At 41.3% G+C, this 24,626-nt stretch overlaps 1 protein-coding gene across 1 annotated transcript; it reads right to left on the bottom strand.

The window, feature by feature from the left end:
- Positions 1 to 5,859: 5,859 nt before the first annotated feature.
- LOC146492696 (uncharacterized) lies at positions 5,860 to 23,919 on the bottom strand. Its single transcript, XM_085148379.1, has 3 exons — positions 23,255 to 23,919; positions 15,304 to 15,373; positions 5,860 to 15,179 (listed from the first exon to the last, which is right to left on the bottom strand). Exons 1-3 carry the CDS (start codon positions 23,361 to 23,363, stop codon positions 15,053 to 15,055), a joined length of 306 nt encoding a protein of 101 aa, XP_085004505.1. The 5' UTR covers positions 23,364 to 23,919; the 3' UTR covers positions 5,860 to 15,052.
- Positions 23,920 to 24,626: the final 707 nt, after the last annotated feature.

Consider the following 24,626-nt stretch of genomic DNA (forward strand, 5'->3'; position numbering starts at 1 on the left):
CTCTCACCCCAACCAATCACAGCAGATGGCCCCACCCCTCCCTGAGCCTGGTTCTGCCGGAGGTTTCTTCCTGTTAAAAGGGAGTTTTTCCTTCCCACTGTCGCCAAAGTGCTTGCTCATAGGGGGTCATATGATTGTTGGGCTTTTCTCTGTATCTATGAAGCGCCTTGAGGTGACATTTGTTGTGATTTGGCGCTATATAAATAAAATTGAATTGAATTGAATTGATGGCCCTTAATATAAAAACTTCGGACTTCACGTTTCCCAATTTTTGCTTTAAGTTATTTTGTTATTTACATAATAATGTAAATAACCTAATAATGATCCTTATTGCTGTTTTAGAGAAGCGGTGCTTCAAAGGATAGTTGCAGATTTCTGTCAGAATCTGCAGATTATACAGTACAAAGAAAATGTTCACGTTTCTCCAACGTTGTCTTCCCAACAGTTTCACCGGATGGCCAGGAAGCGTTCGCGATGTCTTCTCCGGCGCTGATAATTGGCGTCTGTCTTGTGTCAGTGACGTAAAAGACGGATTTAATGCGACTTGACCATCAAACAGCAGTCGCTTTCTAAAACATCAGATATGTATCGGATTCAGAACCACATACGAAAGTGACCCAGATCAGATTTGAAAATATCGGATTTGTGCCATTCACACTGTCACACCATGATCGGATATGGGTCTCATAGGGTCAAAAAAATCGGATTTGATGCGCTTTCGCCTGCAGTGTGAACGTAGCCTTAGTGACCTGAGATTTGTCGTCACCTGTGACCCTGGACGTGACTGGAACGCCTGAATTCAATGATTTGGACGGGAGAGTGAATACTGTTTATTGATATGTGCATTTCACAGGCTTATTGGTGGCACCAATATTTATGTCTTATGAATTGATGAAAGATTTTTGATTGCAATATTTGATGATATTGCATGGCGCCACCCCCCACCCACCTCTTGACAACCTTGAGCCTTTACATAAGTCCAGAAGCACTTTACATGATTTTTACTGCAAATTTGTGTTTGAATAGAACGTGATTCATGTCATTATTGCATTCATCAGCAGGCGAAAATAAATGCTAAGAAAACGATAAGTCCCCGCAGATAGTATGGTGTCAATACCTTGTTCAGTTCTGAAAGCCGACCAGCCTTGGTTTCATACCTCGTGCTTCTATTATGTTACAAGGGCTCCTTTTGGACTGTGACAAATTTGATCTGTGACAAACTGTTAACTCTGTGTCCTATCTGTCTGATACTGTCCTCTTCGTCACCTCTCTGGCAGCTCCATTTCATCTGTCCTTCACACTCCCCATCCCCCATGCCTTTTATTCCTCCTCTCTTCAGTCCTGGTCATTAAAAGGACGCAGTCAACATATGCCACCCAAAATCTCACCAAAATCCCCATTTTGCAGTGTAATGTTTAAATCATAAAATATAACTCATTTTTTAATTTTTTTTTTTTTTTTAACAATTTGTTTGAATATAGACAGTATTCAAAGACAGCATCAAAGGATGCAAAAATCAAATATGAATGCACTATTCTGCTCTATTTAAGTTAAAATAGTTAGGATTTACACAGTTGTAATTATAAGTAATGATGTAGCCACAGAGCTCGGATAGCTATCTAGAGAATGTGCTTCATAACCATTATGAGTCTGGATAAGGCAACGGCACTTTTACATTGTGACTCATCTGCATCTACAGCAGTGGGAGCTCACACAACATTTACCTCCTCCAGCCTTGACTGCCTCGAGTTTTACTTATACTTTTTAACAGCCTTTTATCCATACACTTGATCGCTCGTGGATATACGAACCTTCTTTGTGATTTAGCTTGACCTGCCCGCTCACAAGCTGAGAGTCTGAGAGAACAAGCTGACTCATTTTTACCTGTAAGCTCTGTATCATTTATGAGTTAACACAAATAATTTAGATGGCATCAAATGTCCATTAGTAAAGGACACGTCAGGCAAATGTGATAAAATTGCTTAATGCTGAAAATAGGATAGTAGTTGCCACCAGTAAATGGTCTTACATAGAAAACAGCGGTTTTGACCTTTATAACTCCAGAGAATCGACTGGGGTAATGACCAGTTGGGAGAATCTGGCTGCTTAGAAGAACCTTTTGTTAATAACTACTGCAACTCAAAATCCGTTTTCACACATGAAATCCTGACAATGTTGGGATAATCAGGTCAGAACATTATCAGGTGACGTCCTTTCTCCAGTCCACACAGGCAGAATGGCAAACAGGTAGCACTCTTGCAAGTGAATGTGATAAAACTGCTCCCTGTCTGGAGACAGCCATGCATCCCTGCATTGAAGTCAACTCGTATTATCGTTTCATGTAATCACTAGTTTTAATTAAAAATAGAAAAAGAAAAAAAAAGAAAAACAGTAGCCCTCACATTTTAGCCCACACCCTGCAAGTTTTATTTTTTACACGTGAAGATGAAAGTTTTCATAAACTTGTGTGTATTAATCTCTGTCTCTCTTCCACAGCATGTCTTTATCCTGTCTTCTTCCTCTCACCCCAACCGGTCGCAGCAGATGGCCCCGCCCCTCCCTGAGCCTGGTTCTGCCGGAGGTTTCTTCCTGTTGAAAGGGAGTTTTTCCTTCCCACTGTCGCCAAAGTGCTTGCTCATAGGGGGTCATCTCTGTATGCATTAATCTAGGGTCTACCTTGCAATATAAAGCGCCTTAAGCCAACTCGTTGTGATTTGGTGCTGTATAAATAAAATTGAATTGAACTGAACTGTGAAAAATAATAATTTTCTATATGACTTTCTGTGTTTCTTACTTCCTTACTTCCAATGCCTGTTCAGTTGATTGAGGTTTGCAAGCATGTGTTTTATGTACAGTTCTTTTAAGGTCCCATCACAGCATTTCAATCAGGCTGAGGTCTGGACATGTACTTCACCACAGCAACACCTTATCTATCTTCGTTTTTGGCCATTCTGTTATAGAGTTGTTGATGTGCAGGGGATCATTGTCCTCTACCAAGATCTAGTTTTATCAAGCTATATTTTTATACCGATGGCCTCTAGAATACATTGATATGCAGAAGAGTTGGTGGTCAACTAAATGACTGCAAAGTGCCCAGGTTCTAAGGCTGTGCATAATAGTTTGTATGAGGAAATATTGGAGTGTGAAGAGTGGACCCAGGTGCAGAACTCAAACTTAACTGATGATGAGCTGTTTATTAAGGCAGACAGAACAGTACAAAATAAAAGGGCAAAAACAATGCAAACTAAGCAATAACCTAAACTGGGTAAACTAGAAAGGAAGCACCAACTATGAAAAACCCTGGCAAACAGAAAAACAACCAAAACTCTAAACATGGCGATGATGATGAGCATATATATATATGAAAACCTGGTCGCAGGACTTGGCATGGGACGAACACAGACGATCCGACAAAGACTGAATGAGAACGCACAGACTAAATACACACAGGAGGGTAATGAGAGAAGTGGGAACACATGGGGGACAGCTGACACACATGAACATAACGACGTCACAGTGGAAGAGTAAAACTAAACACAATGGCTGTGTCCCAATTCAGGGTCTGCAGCCTTAAAGGCCGCATTTTAAGGCCGATTACGTCACCGCGACGCGACGAAGGCTGTCCCAATTCGAAGGCTGCTCGAAATGCGGCCCTCAAATGCGTCCTTCATTTCCCTGAAATTTAAGGACGTGGCGGTGTAGACTTCGTGGCCCAACATATCCCAGAATGCATAGCGCGGCGGTGGGTGTGGATAATTTTGCAGAAAAAAACAGCGGATGAGGGGCACCCGAAGAGTAAACTTTAAGTAAGTACTGAATATCATGTCACTTATTTATGTGCAAATGTTTAATAACGAAGAACATTAAAACATTACTGTTGGCCACATGTCGGCAAAGTTATGTGACATAAGTGACGTTTGTACTAACTTGGTTTTACAGCCTTTACTTTAAAATATACGCCGTTCAATAGCTGAGCTTAATCAGAGAATGATCAAAGCTCATGTAGAAACAAACAAACAAATGAACAAAAGATTTTCTCCTTCATTTCTGTCAAACAAAGCTGTATGAAACGTTTCCAGCTGTTAGTATCATGGTTGCTAGGCAACCTGGGCAGCGCGACGGAGGCTAGACCGTCCCATTTCACAAGCCTCGCACTTCCGGCCTTAGCGGTCTTTAAGTACGCGGCCCTTGAGGATCGTTGAGGCTGCGTACTTTAAGGCTGCAGACCCTGAATTGGGATACAGCCAACGAACACCAGACCTCTTCAAAATAAACCCGGAAACATAAGACGCAGACATGACAACCTGAACTAGACAACGTAAGACACAGACATGAAACACATGAAGGGCAAGGGAGACTTAACATGGGTGGAAGACACAAGGGGAATCTAATAACAAAGAACAACCGAGGCATGATAAAAAAATGAACTTAGAAAACCTGAAGGGCTTAAACATAAACTAAAACTCAAAACGCTGGGTCAAATATGCTGTATTTGATTTTCTCTGAACACACCACTGCATCACGTGCAAATATCATGACTTTGGTCTTTGGTGTGTGCAAAGGATATTGCTCTGGGAGGCCTGTGGTTTGTTCAGATACAGTTTTGCAAATCTAAGCTGTGTTGCCATATTCTTGTTTGAGAGGAAAGTCTTTTTACCTGAATGTTCAGAAAGGAACAGCAAATCGATAAAACTTCTGCTTTTATGGTGTCAGACATGCTGATTGTCAATTATTTAAGCATATTTAAATACAAGCACTTAGCGGCTACATATACTCCTAATTTCAATGGAAGCAGTAATGGTGGGACTGCATAGAGTCTCGTGAACGAATTATTTTTTACATGAATCACAGTTTAAGAGCTCCATGTCTTTAACAACTGCTGCCAGCGTGCCTTTGAGCAAAACGCTGAATCCTGAATGTTTTGCTAGAAAATTATAGACACTATAAACTGTGTGAGATTTAATACTTTGTTGACAACAAAACAAAAAAAAATGTTCAGCAAATCTTTTATGTGTAAACAAAGGATTTAAAGGAAGCAGACGAGTTTAATACCTGTCACAAGCAGAGCTCGGAGCAAATAAGACGGGAACGTCGCTTTTTGGGTTCGCGGATATAGCCGACACACTCATCCAAAACACCCGGCAGCAATTATAATAAGCTTATAATTCACTAATATTACAAGGAGGCAGTTATTCGAGAATGCACAGGTCACATCAGCTTCAGGGAAAGCAAAGAAAAATGTTCCTTATCCGTTTTCCACACAATGATAGAAACACCAGGAAATACAGAAAGTAAGAGGCACAAAAGTCTGTCTGAATGTAATCATCAATTGTGCACAGCTGATTGATTGTGCAATAGCATTTTTATCTCTGCCCAACGTGAACAAAGGTTGTTACTAAAGTGGGTAAATGAGCAAATTAGAAGGGATTTAGGTAGAACTAAAGAGATCTTCTCAAGCAAATGGTGCTTATCATCTTATTAGCCTGCTGGACTGTGGGCAGCTGGGGGCATCTGCAGAAACTGCTTTGGGCAAAAGGCTCTGGAGCTGCAGAAGAAGACATTGGGTGAAATTAAATTACAGTTACAGTCAGTGATGTCTACAGAAAGTCATTTTAACTAAAGACCCAAATGAAACATCGCTGCAGAGCTGCTTCACCATCGCTCATCCCGCAGGCTGACGATACGCTCGCTGTTTGGAGGTCATGTGCTTGAACATACCTGATCTTTTCCTATAGTCTCTGTTTGTGATGCACCAAAGCTATTTATGTGCTGTAAATGCCAAAGTGATTTTTCCTCATCTGCTGACACAAATGCCACATGCTGCCTGTTTGGCAATGGAAGAAACCTACTTTTTTTCCCCCAGAGTTATTATTTGCATGTGCTGCTATGCTGTGATTATCAATCAGTCTGAGTGTTGTTTATCCACCTCATCACAATATCTTACAGAGAAGTCAGTTCATTACTCTCCCCATAATCGAATTCAACCACTCATAATGGATACCTGTCAAACTGAATGATATGTGACAGTTTCCAGTTCACAATTTATTGAATATGTTCAATAATTTGTGCCAAATCCATCTTTAATTAAAGCCACCTTAATTAAATTATACGCAAAAAAAAAAAAAGGCTTTTCAGTGGACATTAGCAACTGGGACTAAACCCTACAATAAATTGACTGTATATTAAATTTTATACTTCTAGATTCCAATCTTAAGATACATATTCTGGTAAAAAACAAACAAACAAAACAAAATTCTTATCTACGTGCATATGCAAAAGTAGGTTTTTAAAAATTTGTATTAACTATTCAGTTTTTAAATACTCTCTAATTTTCTAATTTCTAATTGACCAATCTTTCCTTTTTATGTTCCGAACAGTCAAACAGGAAAAGCACCGGAACAAAACTACAGCTTCAGACTACAGCAGTTATTAAGTCAGAACAATATAAAACAAATGTGAATCAAGATTCTCATGAAGTTATCACACCAAAAGCCTTGTGAGCACAGACTTAAAAAAAAAGTCTCCACGTTGGGCTTTTTTAAGACTGTGGTTCTTTGCATAGAACAGCAGAATGGTTGCAGTTTATCTAGGCTACAGGTCATTTACAGCTTTATTGTTTAAGCCATCACTAAGACACTAAAACCAACCAAAAGACACTGAGAGCCAGTGGAGTTCAAATGCATGAGATCGAAATGTGGATTAGACCATCGACATACTTTCAAGATGTTAGGTTGATCACTATAATCTCAAATCAGAGTCAAAGATAACACAAAGGCTCATAGCTTTTGATCGAACCCAAGAAACCACCAATTCCAAATCCCTGGTTGGTGCATCTCTTTTTCACCCGGAGGCCAGGACTTTCTGTTTTGTCTTTGCTGAACTTTAAAAGAGTTTTCCTGACTTTTTTGCTTGGAAAAGAATTATAGCTGCACTCAAACCATGCATGCCATTTGGCTCTGCAAAAAAATTAGACACGTGTCATCAGCATAACTTTGAATTTATGTTAAACATTTAAATTGTGCACAAGTGAAAATTATGCAAAGACGTAAATGGAAGCTTTCTGAACGCGGCTTACTTCGAAACCCAAAATCAAATTTTCAGTTGTTTAGAGCGAGACTAAAGGCTTTCTCTGTTCCAAATAAGCCATACTTGTTCAGTCTGTCTTTCTAATTTTAGTTTGACGAACTTTAATATTTAAATACTAACTGAGGGCTGCACAGTCTCTTGGGCGGGTGATGGTTTTTCTGATAATTGTTCATGTCCACTGTAATGTTAAAACACACCCGAATGAAACCGTCACACTTCCTGATGATCAATTATTCAAGTGCATTTTATTAGCAGCAGCTGGTTAATTTCTGTGCAGGCGTCGCTGCACTTATCTTCCACAGAACTCTATAAAGTCCTCAGACAACTTTTTCATTTGAGTGCATGAATGAAATTTATTTACAGACGTTCACAGAAGCTTTGTGAATGTGTTCCACTTTGAAAATCAGAAAGTAGAACACACAATTTAATATTTAAAAAGACATTTGTGTAATGAATTGTATCAAACAGAGCACTCACATGAAACCTGAGGGAACATGCTTGTATTAAAACTAAAGCATTTTTTAACAAATTATTGCCAGGCCCAAAAGATGTAGTAATGACTACAAACAGTAAATGAATGGTTTGAATTAATAGAGTTTTTATGTATTTGTTTCTATCAATATTTCTGCACAGGGTGGGCGTTTTAAGAGCTTTATATTTTTTTTCTAATGAAGCAGGGCATGTCAATGTTAATTTAAAACTTTGATTTTACCAACATAAATGAACAATTAGCTTTGGGTTGACAAAAATTATATATCTATCTAACAGTGTATTGTTGGCTGTAGATTCTTTTTTCATTCTTTTTCTTTTCATACATAAATTTCTATAAATTGATCGGGCTTCAAAAGTTAACTCAGAGAACCTGTAGTGCAGTTTGCTTTTTGTGTTAATGGAGACACTTGCTGGCATGCGTTTATGGTAGCATTGACAAAATGACTGCAGTGATGTTAAAATGGAGAGACAGATCAATGCACCCAGGCCCATTAAAGTAGCAAAAACAAACAGAGATTTAAATCTGAAAGACATTTTTATAGTAAAACCAAAAATATGAAAAGGAATCACCCAAGTTTAGTGTTATCAATGATTATATTGCAGACTTTCTTCCACCACTGACCCACTTCGAATGCAGTTCACTCATTTTTGGCTGCACTAACCCTAGTTGTCCTCTGTTAGCCAAAAACCAGCTGGAGGCTAAGTGCCTTGCGTGCCTGCACTTGGGTAGGAGTCTTTAAGCGAGGTGAAAGTGTCATTCATTCAGCTTTCCCCACCGCGCCCGTGCAAGGATTCGAACCCCGTCTAATTGACTACATCGCATTCACTGCACTGTAGTCACCGCAACCTTGAGATGTAGTGTGAGGCAAGGATCTCGTCTAAACTGCACCCTAAGCCTCTGACACTGGGAAGAGTCACGCAGGCATTTTCTCAACGACACATCAAAAAATTGCCTCCCTCTCCAAAGCTCCTCTAACAATATTCAGCTCGGATTTTGGGAGAGAAGGATATTCAGGCTGGCTGTGGGCTAATAGCCTACAAAGTCAAAAATGCACAGTGGCTGCAGGCTAATAGGCAGCCGCGGCTGAGCTGGCTGAATGGCTGAAAAGGAAATAAGGCTGGTAGGAGGGATGGAAAGGGAAGAAAGGAAAGAAAGGCCAAGGAAATATAGGATGACACGGAGAGGGAAAGCGATGAACAAAAATGAGGTGAAGTAAGAGACAGAGAAAGACTGCTAATCCTCAGCTGATGCAATGCTACAGGTGCAGGTTTCGCCCTCACCTCGGTATGCTCAGTCGCTTTCTTTTCCCTTCATCCTTCATTCTTTTTCGCACCACTCGCCCTCTGTTATTCCCTGCTGCCCTTGTCTCTGAGAGCTACATCAGGTGGGGTTACAGGTGCGACGAACAAATCCCTCACCTCCCTCCTCCCCAACTCTCTCCTCAGCTGGCTCAAGCCACATTAATCCAGTGATGTAGATGTACAGCGACAGGCCGGCCCGGTGAGCCCCTGGTTAGTTCTCTTCAATTCTAGAATGTTCTTCTGAGTGTCCTTTTGTTTTTTACCCTGGTCTTTCCTCCTCCTCCACCTCTGCTCAAGATGCCTTTCTCGTGTTCCACAAGCTGTTGTGCCTTTTTCTCATTGCTACTGATGTTTTTGACAAATTTCTTTCAAATATTTCATGTAGCTGCTCGGCTAATCCCAAGTGATGGATTAGCGCGACACCTGACCCAGTCGGTGAGTAAAACCAAAGATGAAGAGCAGCTCACTCTGCACACGTATTCAGTCTTATTGCCATTATGTCTTTTGATGGAAAGAAGGTCAATTAATGCTTGCTGAGAGATTTTATACAGAAACGTGTCATTGCTTTCATGATTTTTTGGTAATAAAGTTTGGGTCTGTTGGTTAAGGTGCAAATGTGATGGCCTGGTTTTAAATCCCTCCCAGAAATGTTACTGCATGTCATCCACTTGATTTGCTTCCTTATCCTTCACTTTCTTTTTACCTTGAAATGTTTTACAGAGTAAAAGAAAGCTGAAAAAATAAATATATTTATTAGAAAAGCAGGGAGACTTAGTTCACACACTATCAAATTGGGTATGTATCTGCAGCTGAGTAAAGTTTCCCATGTTATACTGCATATGCCCAAGTGTTGCCCAAGTAAATTTAATAGAAAATATATGCATTAAAGAATAAGAAGGTAAGGAAAGCAGGCTGTATGTGTAACAAAACAAATAACTTCCATGTTTTGTATTACTGACATCTTGTGGCTGCAGTTGGCTTTTGTCTCTGGAAGCAGGATTAACACTACTTGCCCCCAACTTTACTGGAATCAAGCGCACTAGATTTCATAGATAACTGTGTCCTGTTAACAAGAGCTGGAGCTCGTCAAGTTGAAAGACTCATGGATATTGTAGATAACCCCTCTGGTCTTCGACAAGAGCTTTATGGTACTTAGTGTGCTAGACAAGCTCTGCTTTCACTGATCTGAGATCATTTAACATCTGCACTTTATGTTGAAACAGCTAGCCTTAGAAAGTGACTTATCACCCTATGATTTATCATCATAACACTTATTTTTTCTCTAACTAACCACATTGGTCAAAATCTGTGCTGTAGTGGAATCAGCAAAGAAAGCACTGACAACAGAGAGGAGGTGTTAGCTCTTACTATGTGTAGTTTTAATTAAAAAAAACAGACAAGTTGAACTGGTGCAGGTGTCACCAACACTTTTAGATTAGTGTCTCTGAGTAATCACTTTAACCAGCTGTTTTAATACACCACCTTTATTCTTCATTAATGCTTCTTATAGTAGAGATTTTTGTACAATTTGCCAATAGTGGTTCCACAGTTTTATCTAACAGTGACCGATCCCCAGTTTGATCCCAAAGGGAGCAATTTTGATGTAGGAGTGGTCAAAAAAACCTCCTCTGCAGTTTTCAGCTAATAGTTAATATGCAGTAGATAACTAGAGAGGTAATAACGTTTTACAATTCTTCAGCAGAAATCAGTGCAGGAAGGTGAAAATACCCTGGATGAGTGAAGGACGGTGGAGGGTGTCATCTTCTCTTCACAAGGTAACAACAAGGTAACTGTTGCAGCGGTGCTGTTACCACTGGTAATAATTTGTGTTGTACAGTTATCAAATTTTTTAATTTTTAACTTAATTTTTATATTTTATTTTATTTTATTTTATTCCTTCCTAGTTAAATTTACCCTTTTTAATTTTCATATTTATTTCCTATCTTATTCATAGCCTTTTCTTTTTTTCTTTAGGTCACGAGCAGTTGTCTAAGCACTTCACTGCACATCGTACTGTGTATGACTGTGTATGTGACAAATAAAATTTGAATTTGATTTGGTTTATTGAATCTTAAACAATGATTAGGTATGTAAGTAACTTCAACACAAATGCCAAAACCCAAGATTTCCCAGTTGAACGTTGCATTGTAACAAGGTGATCAATGTTACTCACTTCACCTGTCAGTGGTTTCGAAGCTGACCTATGTATTGATTAATATGTGCAGCCATGGATTCAGTGCAGCCACAGAGGTTTTTGGGCTGCTGCACAAATCAGTTCATGCCTTGGCTGTTTGAGATGCTTAAACTGGAAAGAACCTCTTAACATTACAACCTCGGTAGTTACAGCAGTGTTCAAAGTCTATGTGAGGTCAATTCTGGTGTGTTTCAAAAGGCACAATTCACGTTAGAACGTAAACAATTTGGGGGGAGATATTTTGGACAGAACCATAATCATACACATATCCCTGCCCCGCCATTATAAACTAAGTTAAGATTAAACATGGTCATTTCGTTACATTATCAAGTACAAAAAATAAGGCATTTACTAACATACTAACAATATGTCAGTAAATGTGGCCCTAAAGATCATAGCACATCAGGATTAATGGCAAGAGGTCATTCCCCTCCATACAGAAGTTAAAAAAGGGTCGAGCTTAGGGTCTGTGAAGGTTCTCAGTCATCCAGGTCATCGTAGTCAAAGGAGCTTGTAAAGAAAAGCGTCTGGACTTCTTTAAGTTACTTGAAGATGTTTCACCTCTCATCCGAGAAGCTTCTTCAGTTCTAAGGTCAAATGGTGGAGAGTCCCAGATTTAAACCTAGTGGGAGTGTCCCCCCACAGAGGGACAAAAGGACCCCCTGATGATCCTCTAATTGGCTGAGCCAAGGTGTGAAACTGGGTGTGGGTCCCAATCAGCCAGGGTTTCGGGTGAGTTCATTGTGAAACCTGGCCCCACCTTATCATGCGAATTCCTGAGGTCAGATGGCCCAGGATGTGAGTGGGCGTTAAGGCGTCTGGGGAGGGAACTCAAAACTGGATTATAGATGGCAGAGAGTTGGTGTCGTAAACCACCGCCTCTGTTCAAAGATGGTCGCTCACAGTGGACATAGATGCTTCTTTCACTCCTCTTTCAAACCATCTGTCCTCTCTGTCCAAAATGTGAACATTGGCATCCTCAAAAGAGTGACCTTTAACCTTAAGATGCAGATGGACAGCTGAGTCTTGTCCTGTGGAGGTGGCTCTTCTATGTTGTGGCATGCGCTTGTGAAGTGGCTGTTTGGTCTCTCCAATGTAGAGGTCTGGGCATTCCTCGCTGCACTGTACAGCATACACCACATTGTTAAGTCTGTGTTTTGGAGTTTTGTCTTTCGGGTGAACCAGTTGAGCTTAGGGGGTTTGCTGTAATATGAGGGGATAAAATACTAGTAGTGGAAAGACAGGACAGACCTGGGGTTATAACCCAAACACGTGGTTTTGCTTCTTCTTCTTGGTTGGTAAGAATGCAGTAAATATCCCAAAGTCTTACAGCTGAGGAAGGTGGTTATTTAAAAGTTACTTAAGATTTCTTTTTTCTTGTGGTTGACAGCACTTGCTGTTTCAGCGTAGAGGTTAGTAACTAGCTATATTCACACCACCAATTCATCTTCCCTCACTGAATTTGCAGAACAGTTGGTCTCCATAACCAATGGCGAATAGTCTAATAATGAAATAGTTCTGTTAAGCCTTCCCAACCTTCCCGACCACTCACCCACACAATAATACAGTACTTTATTTTGTATTCTAATTGCTTTATCTATCACACATATACATGACTGGATATATCAGGGACAATGTGGGGTTATTTACCCAAAGATACATCATCCTGTGTACTGGAGAAGCCAGAGAATGAACCATAAACCTTCTTGGTTGGTGAGCAACCAGTCTGCCTCTAGAGCCAAAGCCGCCAAATGATGCATATTGGTTAATGAAGAGTCACACTGATACAGAGCTGTGGATTACCACAAACACCTGTCCCCAAACTTTCATCTGGGACAACTAGAAATCTGCTGTTAGTCATGAATCAGGACGACATGAATCAGGCGTCCTCCCTCTTGTCCTTCCTCCTGTCCTGCCAACATATGGTGCCATCATCATCATCATCAAGATAGAGAGCAAATTTAATTTGGCTCTAATTTAATCTACACCTCATAAATTTATGTCATTAAGTGTCACGTCAGTCTTTGGTACAATAGATGTTTTCTGTTGTCCTTTTTGTTTCTCACCCACTGTTTCACGCCAAGCCAACCAGAAACATACACGTTCCTGACAACATGTCCACAAATTGGATATGTTAACTTGGTGTGCATCAATTAACTTTGACCCTGTAACACCTATCTCACAGTGTGCCCGCCGTCTCCTCTACCTGTCATCTATCACCTTATTGGTCTACCTTCACTCTTCCTATTCTTTCTATCATATTTCCTCCCTCCCCACAACTTAATTCCCTCCTTCCTGTCTCCCTACATAATTTCCTTTTTTCATTTTCTTTTTCATCCAGTTTTCAATCCACTGTTATCTCTTCCCTCTTTTTCCTTCCCTCCCCCTTTGCAGATCATTCATTTCCTTTTATCCCTTCCATTTCTCTTCCTTCTCTTCTTCATCACCATTCCTTTCTTCACCTCTTCTTGCTTTTGCAACCACTTCTTTCTATTAGTATTCCTTTATTTCTCACTCGTTTCATCACTTCTGTCCTGCTCCTACCATTCTTCTTCTATCACAGTATTCCTTTTTTCCTCCCTCCTCCACCATCCCATCAGACCTTACCCATTTTGCTCTTTCACTTAACTTCAGTGCTTCCTTGCTTCCTTTCTGCTTTTTTCCTCGCCTTTTCTTTTCTTCTCAACCCCTCATTTCTTTATTTTGCCTCCAAGAACCCAGACTTTCTTGTCATTTCTGAAGTGGTTTTGAACTATGGTTCTCCAGGCTTTCTCAAGAACATTCAAGGGTTTTTTTGACATTAGTTGTTTTTTTCATTTACATACATATAAGATTAGAGGACATTAGAGGCCCTTCAATTGATCCACGACTGTTTGCCAAGCCTCATGAGAAACCTCAGTGGAAGGGTGGGTATCAAGAAGCCATTCTTTAACCCTTTAAGACCTACCATAGAACCAAGTCCGCCAGAGCTTATATTATATTTTTACATGCTGTGGAGCCATTTTTGGGAGCATTTCAAGTTGCTATACATCAATACAGCCATTACAGCCTAGATTTTAATAATATGTATGCACTAAGAGCATAGTAATTACATAAATTGCAAAAAAGTGCAATAAACTACAAAAAATTTGAAAATCGTTTTTGTTTTTTTAACATATCTTTCTAGTTAGAGAAATTTAAGAGGCTTATCCCTCAAAACTGTAAATACAAAAAAGTTGCACAAAATAGTTTCCCACCACAGGAAATTTATTTTGAGTGTCTTCATAGTTTTATTTTTGAAATACACCAATTTTTATATACTGCAGGAAAAACGAAAATAAATATTATAATGCAAATTTGCAAAAAAGCAGCATATGCATCAAAATAAACTATTTCCAGCAGTGCAATATGAGTCCTAAACATCCCAGAAACGACACAGAAAGTCATAAAGTCAAAGATAACTTTTAAAAACACCAGTATAGGCTCATGAGGCCTTGATGGTAAAAAACTACATTTCCGCAAAAATGACATCACTTCCGGTTTCGGGCAGGTCATGATGGACAAGCGATAGTTCGCGCTGTGTTATGAACAGCTGATCGGCAAAGCGTGTTTCTGGAATATTGTTTTTGTTGCTGCAAGTGCTTTTTATGCAGTTTTTGCAAAGCTATATGTGGAAGGAAACTGTGACCGAGGACAAGCTGATGGCCTAAGATGTAAGTACAACTCCTCCGGTTTCATATGCAAAAAAATTATTGCGCTAGCTTACGTGGTTGCAGAGCTACCGGGATTTAAAGGTAGTTGCGCAAAAAGGAGCATGCCCGCTATGACCGGCTGTAAAGGGTTAAGAAAGGAAACAGGGAGAAACAGAAAGACTGAGGTATGCTTAAATCATTTGAAAGGTTCAACTATATTCACACATAACTGTTGCATCCATTTCCCCCTGCAAAATCTAAAAACATGAGGGATGACTCCAGACTTTTCCACAGTACAGTACGTCCTTTAATCTTCCAGCTTCCTGTCATCATCTCTTTTTCGCCTTTCCTTCTCTTTCTCCTCCTTCACCTCCCACCTCCATGCCAATCTCTCTTGATTTGGCACTGCAGGTTCACTTAGTTCCCTCTCTTCACTGTTGACAGTGGCACAAGTTCTGAATCAGATATGCTCAAAGATAGTGTGAGTGTGTGTGTGTGTGTGTGTGTTAGGGGCAATGGAGGACAAGGGGTGTCACGTCAGTGTATGATGAAACACACCTAGAGATGAATGCAGGTCCATTCATCTCCTTGCTCTCAGGCATCCATTCACAAAGGCTGATGGAGCGCACTGATAAAAAAGGATGAAGAAAAAAAAATCAGCAAACACGAACGGTCTGATTGTGAGTAGGAGGGAAGAGAGGAGCGAGGAACAAGTAGACAACAAGTAGTCTAAAATGGAATGAGGGAAGGATGTGAGGGAAAAGTACTGAGGTGAAGGAAAAAAACACGGATGAGGGAGGGGGAGGATTGGGGGGAAAGAAGTGGAGAGATTTATTGAAAAGGAGTAGAGAGAGATGCAAAAGGAACTGAAGTAAGCATAAAATGTGGAGCAACGGATGGAAGAAAAGGTAAAAGGTCAGAGCAAATAGAAGACGAGTAGCATGAAATATGAACCGCTGCATGCAATCACAATACATTTTAAGGTATGTGGTTTCAATTAAGGACAACCTAGACCTGACCCATACACCAACTGTTAAAAGATTTTGAATTTTATTACTTTTATTATTTTTTATTCAACTGTGATAATTGCTTATGTTTAGCTTTATTTGAATTTCGCAGTAATGCCTGTACATAGCGTGCCTACAATTCCTTTAACTGGAGCAAAGTGACCACATGAGGAAGTTGCTCAAGTTTAGACAACACCCACATGTATTGTTTCAACCCATCACAAGACCGATAATCAACTTGTTCCTCTTTGTCTTGCAAGGCTGCATCCTGTGCAGCCTCGTATGCAATCACCAGATAAGAAGTTGTTTTTACTTGTTGTTGTCTTACCACCCATGAGTAAGACAGTATATAATAAAGTGTGAGCAGATGCCCGGCGCGCATTCCTGCACGACTCTGTAGTTGACGGATCGTGCTCAGGAATCGCCCATGTACATGAATTAACTCTGGGCCCGTGATTCTTTGCTTCCTGAGGTTTTCTCCTAACACCAACCTTTCTTTAATGCCACGAAATAACAGAAATGTTCCGCAGGTGATTCAGGAATATCACGTGGGAAATGGGGGAAGAAGAAGAAAAAGGAAAGAAGACAAAAATGAAGAACTGAAGGAAGATAGTGGACAAAGGAGAGAAGAAATAGAGGAATGAGTACTAAAAGGATGGAGTGAAGGATAGAAGGAAGGAAGAATGAAAGGCATGATGGTGGCAGTATAATCAGAGACCAAAGATGAACAGAAATAATCAGCATAATGAACAAACAAAAGGCAAGAAGAAAAAAATAAACGAAGTTAGGAGAAGAGGAACAAAAAGTATAAAAATGACCAAGAGATTGGAAGAGAGGTAGGAATGAATGAAGGAGAGAAAGACAGGAAAGATAGGGGAAGAAAAAAAGGTAAAAGAAGAAAAAACAAAGTTAATCAATAAAGCAAAAACTGAATAAAGTCCATCCGACTCCTGAAAATGACCCAAAATGGCTGAACTCATTTAGCCTGTCGCAGCCCTTCAGTGGATATGATGTCATTGCCACACACTCACTCCTGCGCTCTCTCCCCCACTCTCGTGTGTGTGTGTAAATGTGTTTCAACAACACTTGGGGATTATGTGACTGAAATGAAGTATTCAGACGGCTTAGTGTCACAATTAAACGTGTGCGATTTTGGCAAAGAGACGGAGAACGAGAGAGGAAGACTGACAACGAGCGGCGAGAGAGACACACAGCCTTCGGTCGCTCTGTCTGTCTGCCATTCGCTCTGCTTCACCGCCACCATGCTGTGATGGATTGTGGGAAGTGATGACACATGACAACTTCTACTGCTGTATTCATACACAGAGACACAGCAGACCAGGTGGCAGCTTCAGAGAGGCACCTCTGCACACTAAGTGGGGGGTTTGAGTCATATCTCTCTCCTTGTCAGTTTGCTTCTGTAGTCCCTTTTCTGTCTTGACCCCTTCTTTCCTCCCTTTCTCCTCCTACTCCTTAGATTTTCTTTCTTCGTTTACTTTACAGGTGGCGACAGCAGTCACACAGTTTAGCCTTACCAGCATCCCGACAGCTGTAGCTAACAAGCTACCAGATGCTGTTAAACTCTGTTGGCCTCACAATTTTTAAAACTAATTGTACAGTCTGTTCGCTCGGTAACCTGAAAGTCTAAGTGGCTTCAAGGCAAGTTAAAAGAAAATTACAGATAAGAAATATTTCTTATTTTAATGGCTTTAACTATTGTTTCTAACACTGCAATCACAAAAGACCTTTTCCATAGCAGACAACTGGCCTTGTCCCAAAGGAAGGTACAGGTACATAACTGATTGCTCAGTTCCACTTTTTTGCATGATGGTTCACTGTCACATTGTAGTGAGTCCTGGTTGATTTCACTTGTTTTCCCTGCACCAGTGTAAAATGTCAGCTATACTGAAAGTCTGCCCTCAACATCCAGGCTCACAGAAACACTTCTGAAGCCTGCTGCCCAAAACAGCCGACTGCAAACAAACTAACAAACTTGAGGCTTCTCAAGACATCGACTGAAGTTCCTCTTTCACGAATATAACACATAGCAGAAGGCAGCCCGCTTACCAGACAGTCTCGTGTCTGGAAATACTTTGGTTAGGTAAATGTTAGGGGTGGGGGAAAAAATCGATACTTTGTAGTATGGTGATATTTTGTTTGCTAATAATGTATCGATACAGGGACAGCAGAAATCAATATTTTGTTACAAAAAAGGTTTTTGTGGACTGGAACATGCTCTGACTTCAGAGAATCCTGACATTCCTTCACTGTCCAAATGTGTTTAACTTGTTTTTGGCAGCAATAAACATGACAGTTTACTTATTTTAATTTAAGACATGTTTTATTTTAATTAAGTTTAAAACTTTATTTAATGTAAAATTATATTTTGTTTTAATTTACTTTCAAATTCTTCAGTTGCTGAAGGGGCTGCATAGTTTTCATAAACTGCATAGTTCAGAATAGCTATAATTGTACCAGATGGTTGATTCAGTTAAGTTGGACTAGACTGTAATACAAACCGTTCAGTTTGTCAACAATAAAACTGAAATGAGAGAAAGACTGAGTGTGAGACTTTGATATTAGATAAAATGAATATTGATAAAGTTTACCTTTATGTACAGAATCTGAATATCGCAAAATATTTTTAAAAATTGCAATAATATCGTATCGTGGGATGTATGGTGATTCCCACCTCTAGTAAATGTCCTCCATGTTTAAATGTTCAGGATGTGGGACACATGAAGAACACACATTTACTTCAGCTGTTTTTTGTGCACTATGGGACTTTGTACTAGGAAGCTGGCAGGAAAAAGACATTTAAAGAACTACACATTTGCGTTCTCACATACAGCTCTTTTGGTTAATGCCTTCAAAGGTTCGGGACTGCAATGCAGATATAAACAGCATAAAGCAAATTATGCACTGATAATCTTTAAAGTACAGTATGTGCATCTGAAATGTCAACAGAGAGCATTCTCATTGCCCATGAGTATGGTGAACCACCTGCATCCCTAAAGTATTCCACCCAGGGCAAGCACCGGATAGTAATTTCACAGTTCACCAAGTAAATTTGGCTAATCTCTTGTCTTGTTTACAACCTGTCTGATCATCATCTCTGGCCCTTTTTTGGGATCTTGGCTGTTCACATGGTGTGTAAAACACTGTAATAAACCAGAATTATGCACTGACAGATGTAATCCCCCAGAAGCTGTTGGTATCCATCACACTGGGCCTCTGTGAACATGTGCAGGTGGTGTTACACATTAAAATTTGCATTGATGTCTGATGTTATATTTCCCAATATAATTAAAGTGTACAACAATAACCGGCCTTGCAATCACCGAATCCCGAGTTTTTGTTTAAAGTATGCTAATGTGTGCCGAGGCTGCATCTGCGCAGAGTTTATATCTGCCCTCGTGTCTGTATCTCCTTCATGAGAAATGAGAAATGTCAGCAAGGCAACCATGCTTTATAAAACACATTTTCTGAAAAGGCGTTCCCTCCTCCGTGAATCGCTACGTTATCGTGGTGGAGGGGTTTGTGTGTCCCAGGGATCCCAGTGGCTATGTTGTCTGGGGGCTTTTGCCCCCTGGTAGGGTCTCCCATGGCAAATTGGTCCTGGGTGAGGGACCAGACAAAGAGCGATTTAGAAGACTCTTATGAATAGAACACTGAGGGAACAGTTTACCCTGCCCGGGATAGGGTTACCGGGGCCCCGCCCTGGAGCCAGGCCCGGGGAGGGTGCCCGAGGGCGAGCGTCTGGTGGCCGGGCCTTAGTCCATGGGGCCCGGCCGGGCACAGCCCAAAGAGGAGACATGGGCCCATCCTCCCGCAGGAGGCACCATAGGGGTCGGGTGCATTGTGTGCCGGGTGGCGGCCAGGAGCGGAGGCCCTGGCGGACTGACCCCCAGCTGCCAAGACTGGCAATAGGGACATGGAATGTCACCTCTCTGGTGGGGAAGGAGCCTGAGTTAGTGCGTGAGGTTGAGAGGTACCGGCTAGATATAGTCGGGCTCACCTCTACGCACGGCTTGGCCTCTGGAACCAGTCCCCTGGAGAGGGGCTGGACTCTGTCTCAGTCTGGAGTTGCCCCTGGTGAGAGGTGGCGGGCTGGGGTGGGTATTCTAATATCCCCTCGGCTTGCTGCCGGTACGTTGGGGTTCCCAGGCCAGGCCTGGGAACGCCTTGGTGTTCCCCCGGATAAGCTGGAGGAGGTGGCTGGGGAGAGGGAGGTCTGGGCCTCTTTGCTTAGGCTGCTGCCCCCGCGACCCGGCCTCGGAATAAAGCGGAGGAAGATGGATGGATGGATTTTCTGAAAACATCCCCAGCCATCATCCTCACAAATAATGAATTCAATACAGTACAGTACAGTCTGCAATTCTTCATTTCACTTAAACATGCACCACTTCGTAGCCCACAGATTCCTCTACCTGAAGACATCTACTTTAAATCTCATGCTCTGGTGCAGTAACATCGTGGAAAAAGTATGAATATTGTAAGAATGAATGATTGTGCTAATTTGTTAGTGCAGGAGATCATGGCTCTGTGGTGTAGAGCAGCTATAATGATCCTGCTGTTCTTGAAACTAAAGGCTGCTAGTTGCAGCTTCAGACCTGATTTGTCCCCCCCCCCCCCCCCCCCCCCCGCTAAGAATTAGAGGCAAGTGGTCTGCTTACATCTTTTAAAAAGTTAAATATGTTAAAGCTGCTAAAAAAAATTCTTGCTTGGACAAAAATCCCTTAAAAATAGCAAAATGTAAGCAGTGTTTACACTGATTTCAGTACTCTTTGGTGTAGAACCAACAAGGCAATAAAGACCGATGGATAGCAGTGCACACTGGAGATTAGAGAGCAGTTTCACCTTCTGTTTCTCGTGCAGCTCAACCACCAATTAATTCCAATTTTGCTCAGCTCCTATTTGGTTGTTGCCAGACTTTTGCAGGCATTCAGTGTTTTTTTTAATGCACATGCTAACTACGGTAGAAGTCATTATAGCAATGTAGTACTTTCATTACAGATCACTACAAGAAACATTAGTTATTTCAAACGGATCACTGAAGCATTAAGGAAATATCACACTTTGGGTTAAAATACAGCGATTATCAGTTAGAGGTCAGTTTTTCAGCTTGAAAATCTTCTGAGGGGATGAATTACAGATGTACATATGTGATGTAGGCGTGAAACCAGACCTTGAATTAATATACAGCATAAATATATATACAGTAAGTTTCTAAGTCTTACTGGCTGTCATGGAAAAAGGACAGTTTGTACATAATCTAGTAGCAAAGCATGAAATGGTAATTTAAAAAAATGTTTCTAGGCTACATTTGATATGCTGTGCCACATGAGACACAGAGCTGTCCAACATGAATCTGAAGGGATACTTGGCTGATCAGTAGCCACTAAATCATGTACACAAGCACCTGCATTTGGCTTTGCTCTGCTCATCATCTGATTCTTGGAGAGATTTTCTTTCTTTCCCATTTAGATGAATAAATGATGCCCTTTTTGTCAACTTTTTAACTGCAGCTGTATATTTTAAACTTAATTAACATCACAAGTGGAATATTTGTAGTCTCTGGGTTTTTTTAATCAACTTTTCTGCTGTTGGATCATTATCTGTCACGGTCTAACCTCCAGTGAATTTGACAGCTACTACAGTTGCCCCATTTATCCTCTTGTTTCATTTCAAGGTCCCTGACATGACAAAAGACCGCCTTATCCTCATCACCTTTGAAGTCATGCTGCTGTATGACCTCAGACTCACATGATGTTTTGGCAAGTTGAGGGCTTCACAAAAGGAAGGCGGGGAAAGTGAATATGGAATAAGACTTGCGGTGTGTGATAGTCTGAGCCAAAAAGCTACCATCTTTATCCATCACGCCTTGTCCAGCTTAAGTATCTAACAAGAGATAAAACGCCGGAATCGGGCCAAACAGCCCGCTGGCGTCAGAAACAGCATAATGAAAACTCTGCTGCCTCAGCAGTTGAACAGTGGAAGCAGGAGATCAGCACAGCCAAGATGTTTTTCCTCTACTACGAGGGGCATAAGGTCACACAAACATGTCCAAGATGTCAATCGTGACTGAATATAAGACAGAAATGTTGATACTGTTGCTCTCAGCTTGGGTAGAGACCCTCAATAGCGCCAGCACTTCTAGTTTCTGAAACCATGAAATTAAAAAGGAACATGTATCCATTCATCTCAGTTTGAAGCTTATAGTGAAAGGCAGTAAACAATACCTATGAGCATTTAAGTAAGAGAGGAATCCATATCCACACTCCTATGTAGTTGTTTCAGACTTCTATTTCCCTGGGAAAAGAAAATGGGAGTCTTTACTGTTAATGTCACACTGACCATCAGCTCCCACTCTGCCATATAACTCAATTACAGACACACTCATACAGTCTGCTGTATAGAAATAGATGGGATGAATAGTGTGTTTATACTACATGACTAGAAATTCAATTCACAGTGGGCTCAAGCCAAGCGTATATCCAAACTGTTGAATCAGCCACACGCACACACGCTGCTGGAACTAAATCATCATCAGTGCCAGAAGTGTTTTATCTTATTGTGTTTTAAGGAATAGTGTGTGTGTGTGTGTGTGTGTGTGTATTGGTTGGTTGGAGTGAAGGAGCAGGAGGAAGAGAAGGGAGCAGGGAGGGGTTCATTCTCCTAGCTCTGAATCCCAATTTCCCCTGTCTGTCCTGGGGAGTGATCTTCACGCACACAGCCTGCTGCTTGCTGGTGCACCAGCTGCTGATGCGCGCGCGCACACACAGACGAGTGATCCCGGATCTGATAGCTGCCCTACAGCTAATAATACTGAAGCAGGGAGAGCAAAAGGGGTGAGAAAGACGAGGTTTGGTGGGGTAAACAGCGGGTGGAGGGTAACACATATGTGAGACCCCTGAGGTGCAGTAAGACTGAAGCTGGAGAGGGCAAAACGCACATATGCGCAACAACCGGTTGGAAAATTGCAGAATGCAAATGCCTGTATGGTGAGGACGCGAAAAGGCATGTATGCGGTTTTCTTTAGAAATGTCACATCTGAATCACAGCTGCTTTCATCTGTCTGTCACTGGCAGCAACTTGCGCTCTGACTTCACGCGTGACAGGCAGATTGAGGAGGGATGGATAGATTGCGCACCGGTCCTTACGTGCGTGCGCGTCCGGGTGAAAGACAGACACGCACGGCCATGTAGCCAAGCACGCGCATCAATGACAGAGGGGTCAAAGCCTCGCGCGCCGGCCGGCTGCGTCCTAGCCGTGACAGCACGAGCCAGTAGAAAGTATCTCGGGATTCACATACGTGCACAACGAGCCCCGTAGAAATGCAGCAGAACATCTCACATCTAACAGCCGGAATGTGAAGGGCAAAGCCAGAGACAGTTGTCTGAGACACGGCGCAACATTTTCACCTTCAGCGTAAAAGACAAGAAAGCAAAAAGGGGGAAGAGAAGAGGGTCCAAATTGAGACATGACAAGAATCTACTCACTGTTTTCAGGAGCCCCGCACTCTTTTTCTTCTCTTTTTGCTCTCCGCGTCTTCTCTCCGTGCACCACAATCCATCCGTCCATCCCTCCGCTGGACATTTCCTGCGGCATAGAGCCTGATCGATTCTAATGTTGCGGGATAATGTCCTCGGGATGAAAGCGAAACATCTCACCCCTCCCGACAAAAAAAAGAAAATAGCAAAGAATCGCGCGCACGCACAGTTTCGACCTTTCCTCCACTCGGCGAGGCTACATGTTGCTGACTGCTACCTCTCTGTCCCTCTCACTCACTCTCTCCTCTCCCGTTATTTTGTTAAAATTCAGTATGTACGCTCCGTCACCTAGCAACGTCTCTCTACCTCCCTCTCTCTCCCATCCACCTCTCTGGGTCCTCATTACTTCCTCACGACACGTGTTGAATGCTAAACTAAGTTGTCCGATGTAAACTGTTTTATTTTAACTTCACCTAAATATTTGCTTAGCCTTCATCACTAATCTCTCTCCCTACCCCCCCACAGACCTCATCCTCTCCTTCATCCTCCACCTCTGTCTCTCCATCACTCCCCAGGGATGCTTTTCCTTTATTTTTCACCAATTCACTCAAACATCTTTTTTATACCTCTGTTTTCATGCGGATCTTCCCATTTTCAGTCCACACTAAAATTTGAGGGGCACAAATATGTTTTATGCAATTCATTTTAACCTTGTATCTATCTACACTAGTCTATTTCTTATTCTGATGACTGAATATGTATTTTCGAAGTGCAGTTGCTGAGTGCAGCACACAGATTGCTTTTTGGTAATCACTGTTTATGGAAATTAAGAAATAGAGAGGCAGCTCATTAGCCTAGAACAGAACTTTGGCTGGCCTTTGTTATTGCTTTCATCCAGATAGTATTTTTACATAATTGCATAATCAGATGTTTATAATTTGGGAAGCCAACGGCTAGTGTGCTGATTTAGACTCTGGGGGCAAAAGCCAGTTTTTCATGGCCTCCGGTGGCAATAACAGAACCAGGACTTCTTGTTCTTGATCTGTCTATCAGTCAACATTCATGATGAGGCATTTAACAAGATAATAAAATGACACTTATTAAAAGATGATTGTCAATGTTTTCGTGTCAGCTTGTTTTTTTTTTTGTTTTTTTTAATAAATATCTTAGAGTCGAAATCTGTCAGTTTCTCTCCACATTAACTTTTTACAAGCATCCGACAAAAATCTGTTCAAACGTGATTGGTCAGTGGTGCTGGACTACAGATGGAAACATTTAGGTATCAGTTTAGTGGCACTTCTTAAACTTTTTGTAACAACAAATATCAATCTATGTCAATCAAACATAGAAAAATAGGGGTTAAAGCTTAATTTCATGATGA

Source organism: Neolamprologus multifasciatus, chromosome 22, assembly GCF_963576455.1.
Source record: "Neolamprologus multifasciatus chromosome 22, fNeoMul1.2, whole genome shotgun sequence".
NCBI lineage: Eukaryota > Metazoa > Chordata > Actinopteri > Cichliformes > Cichlidae > Neolamprologus > Neolamprologus multifasciatus.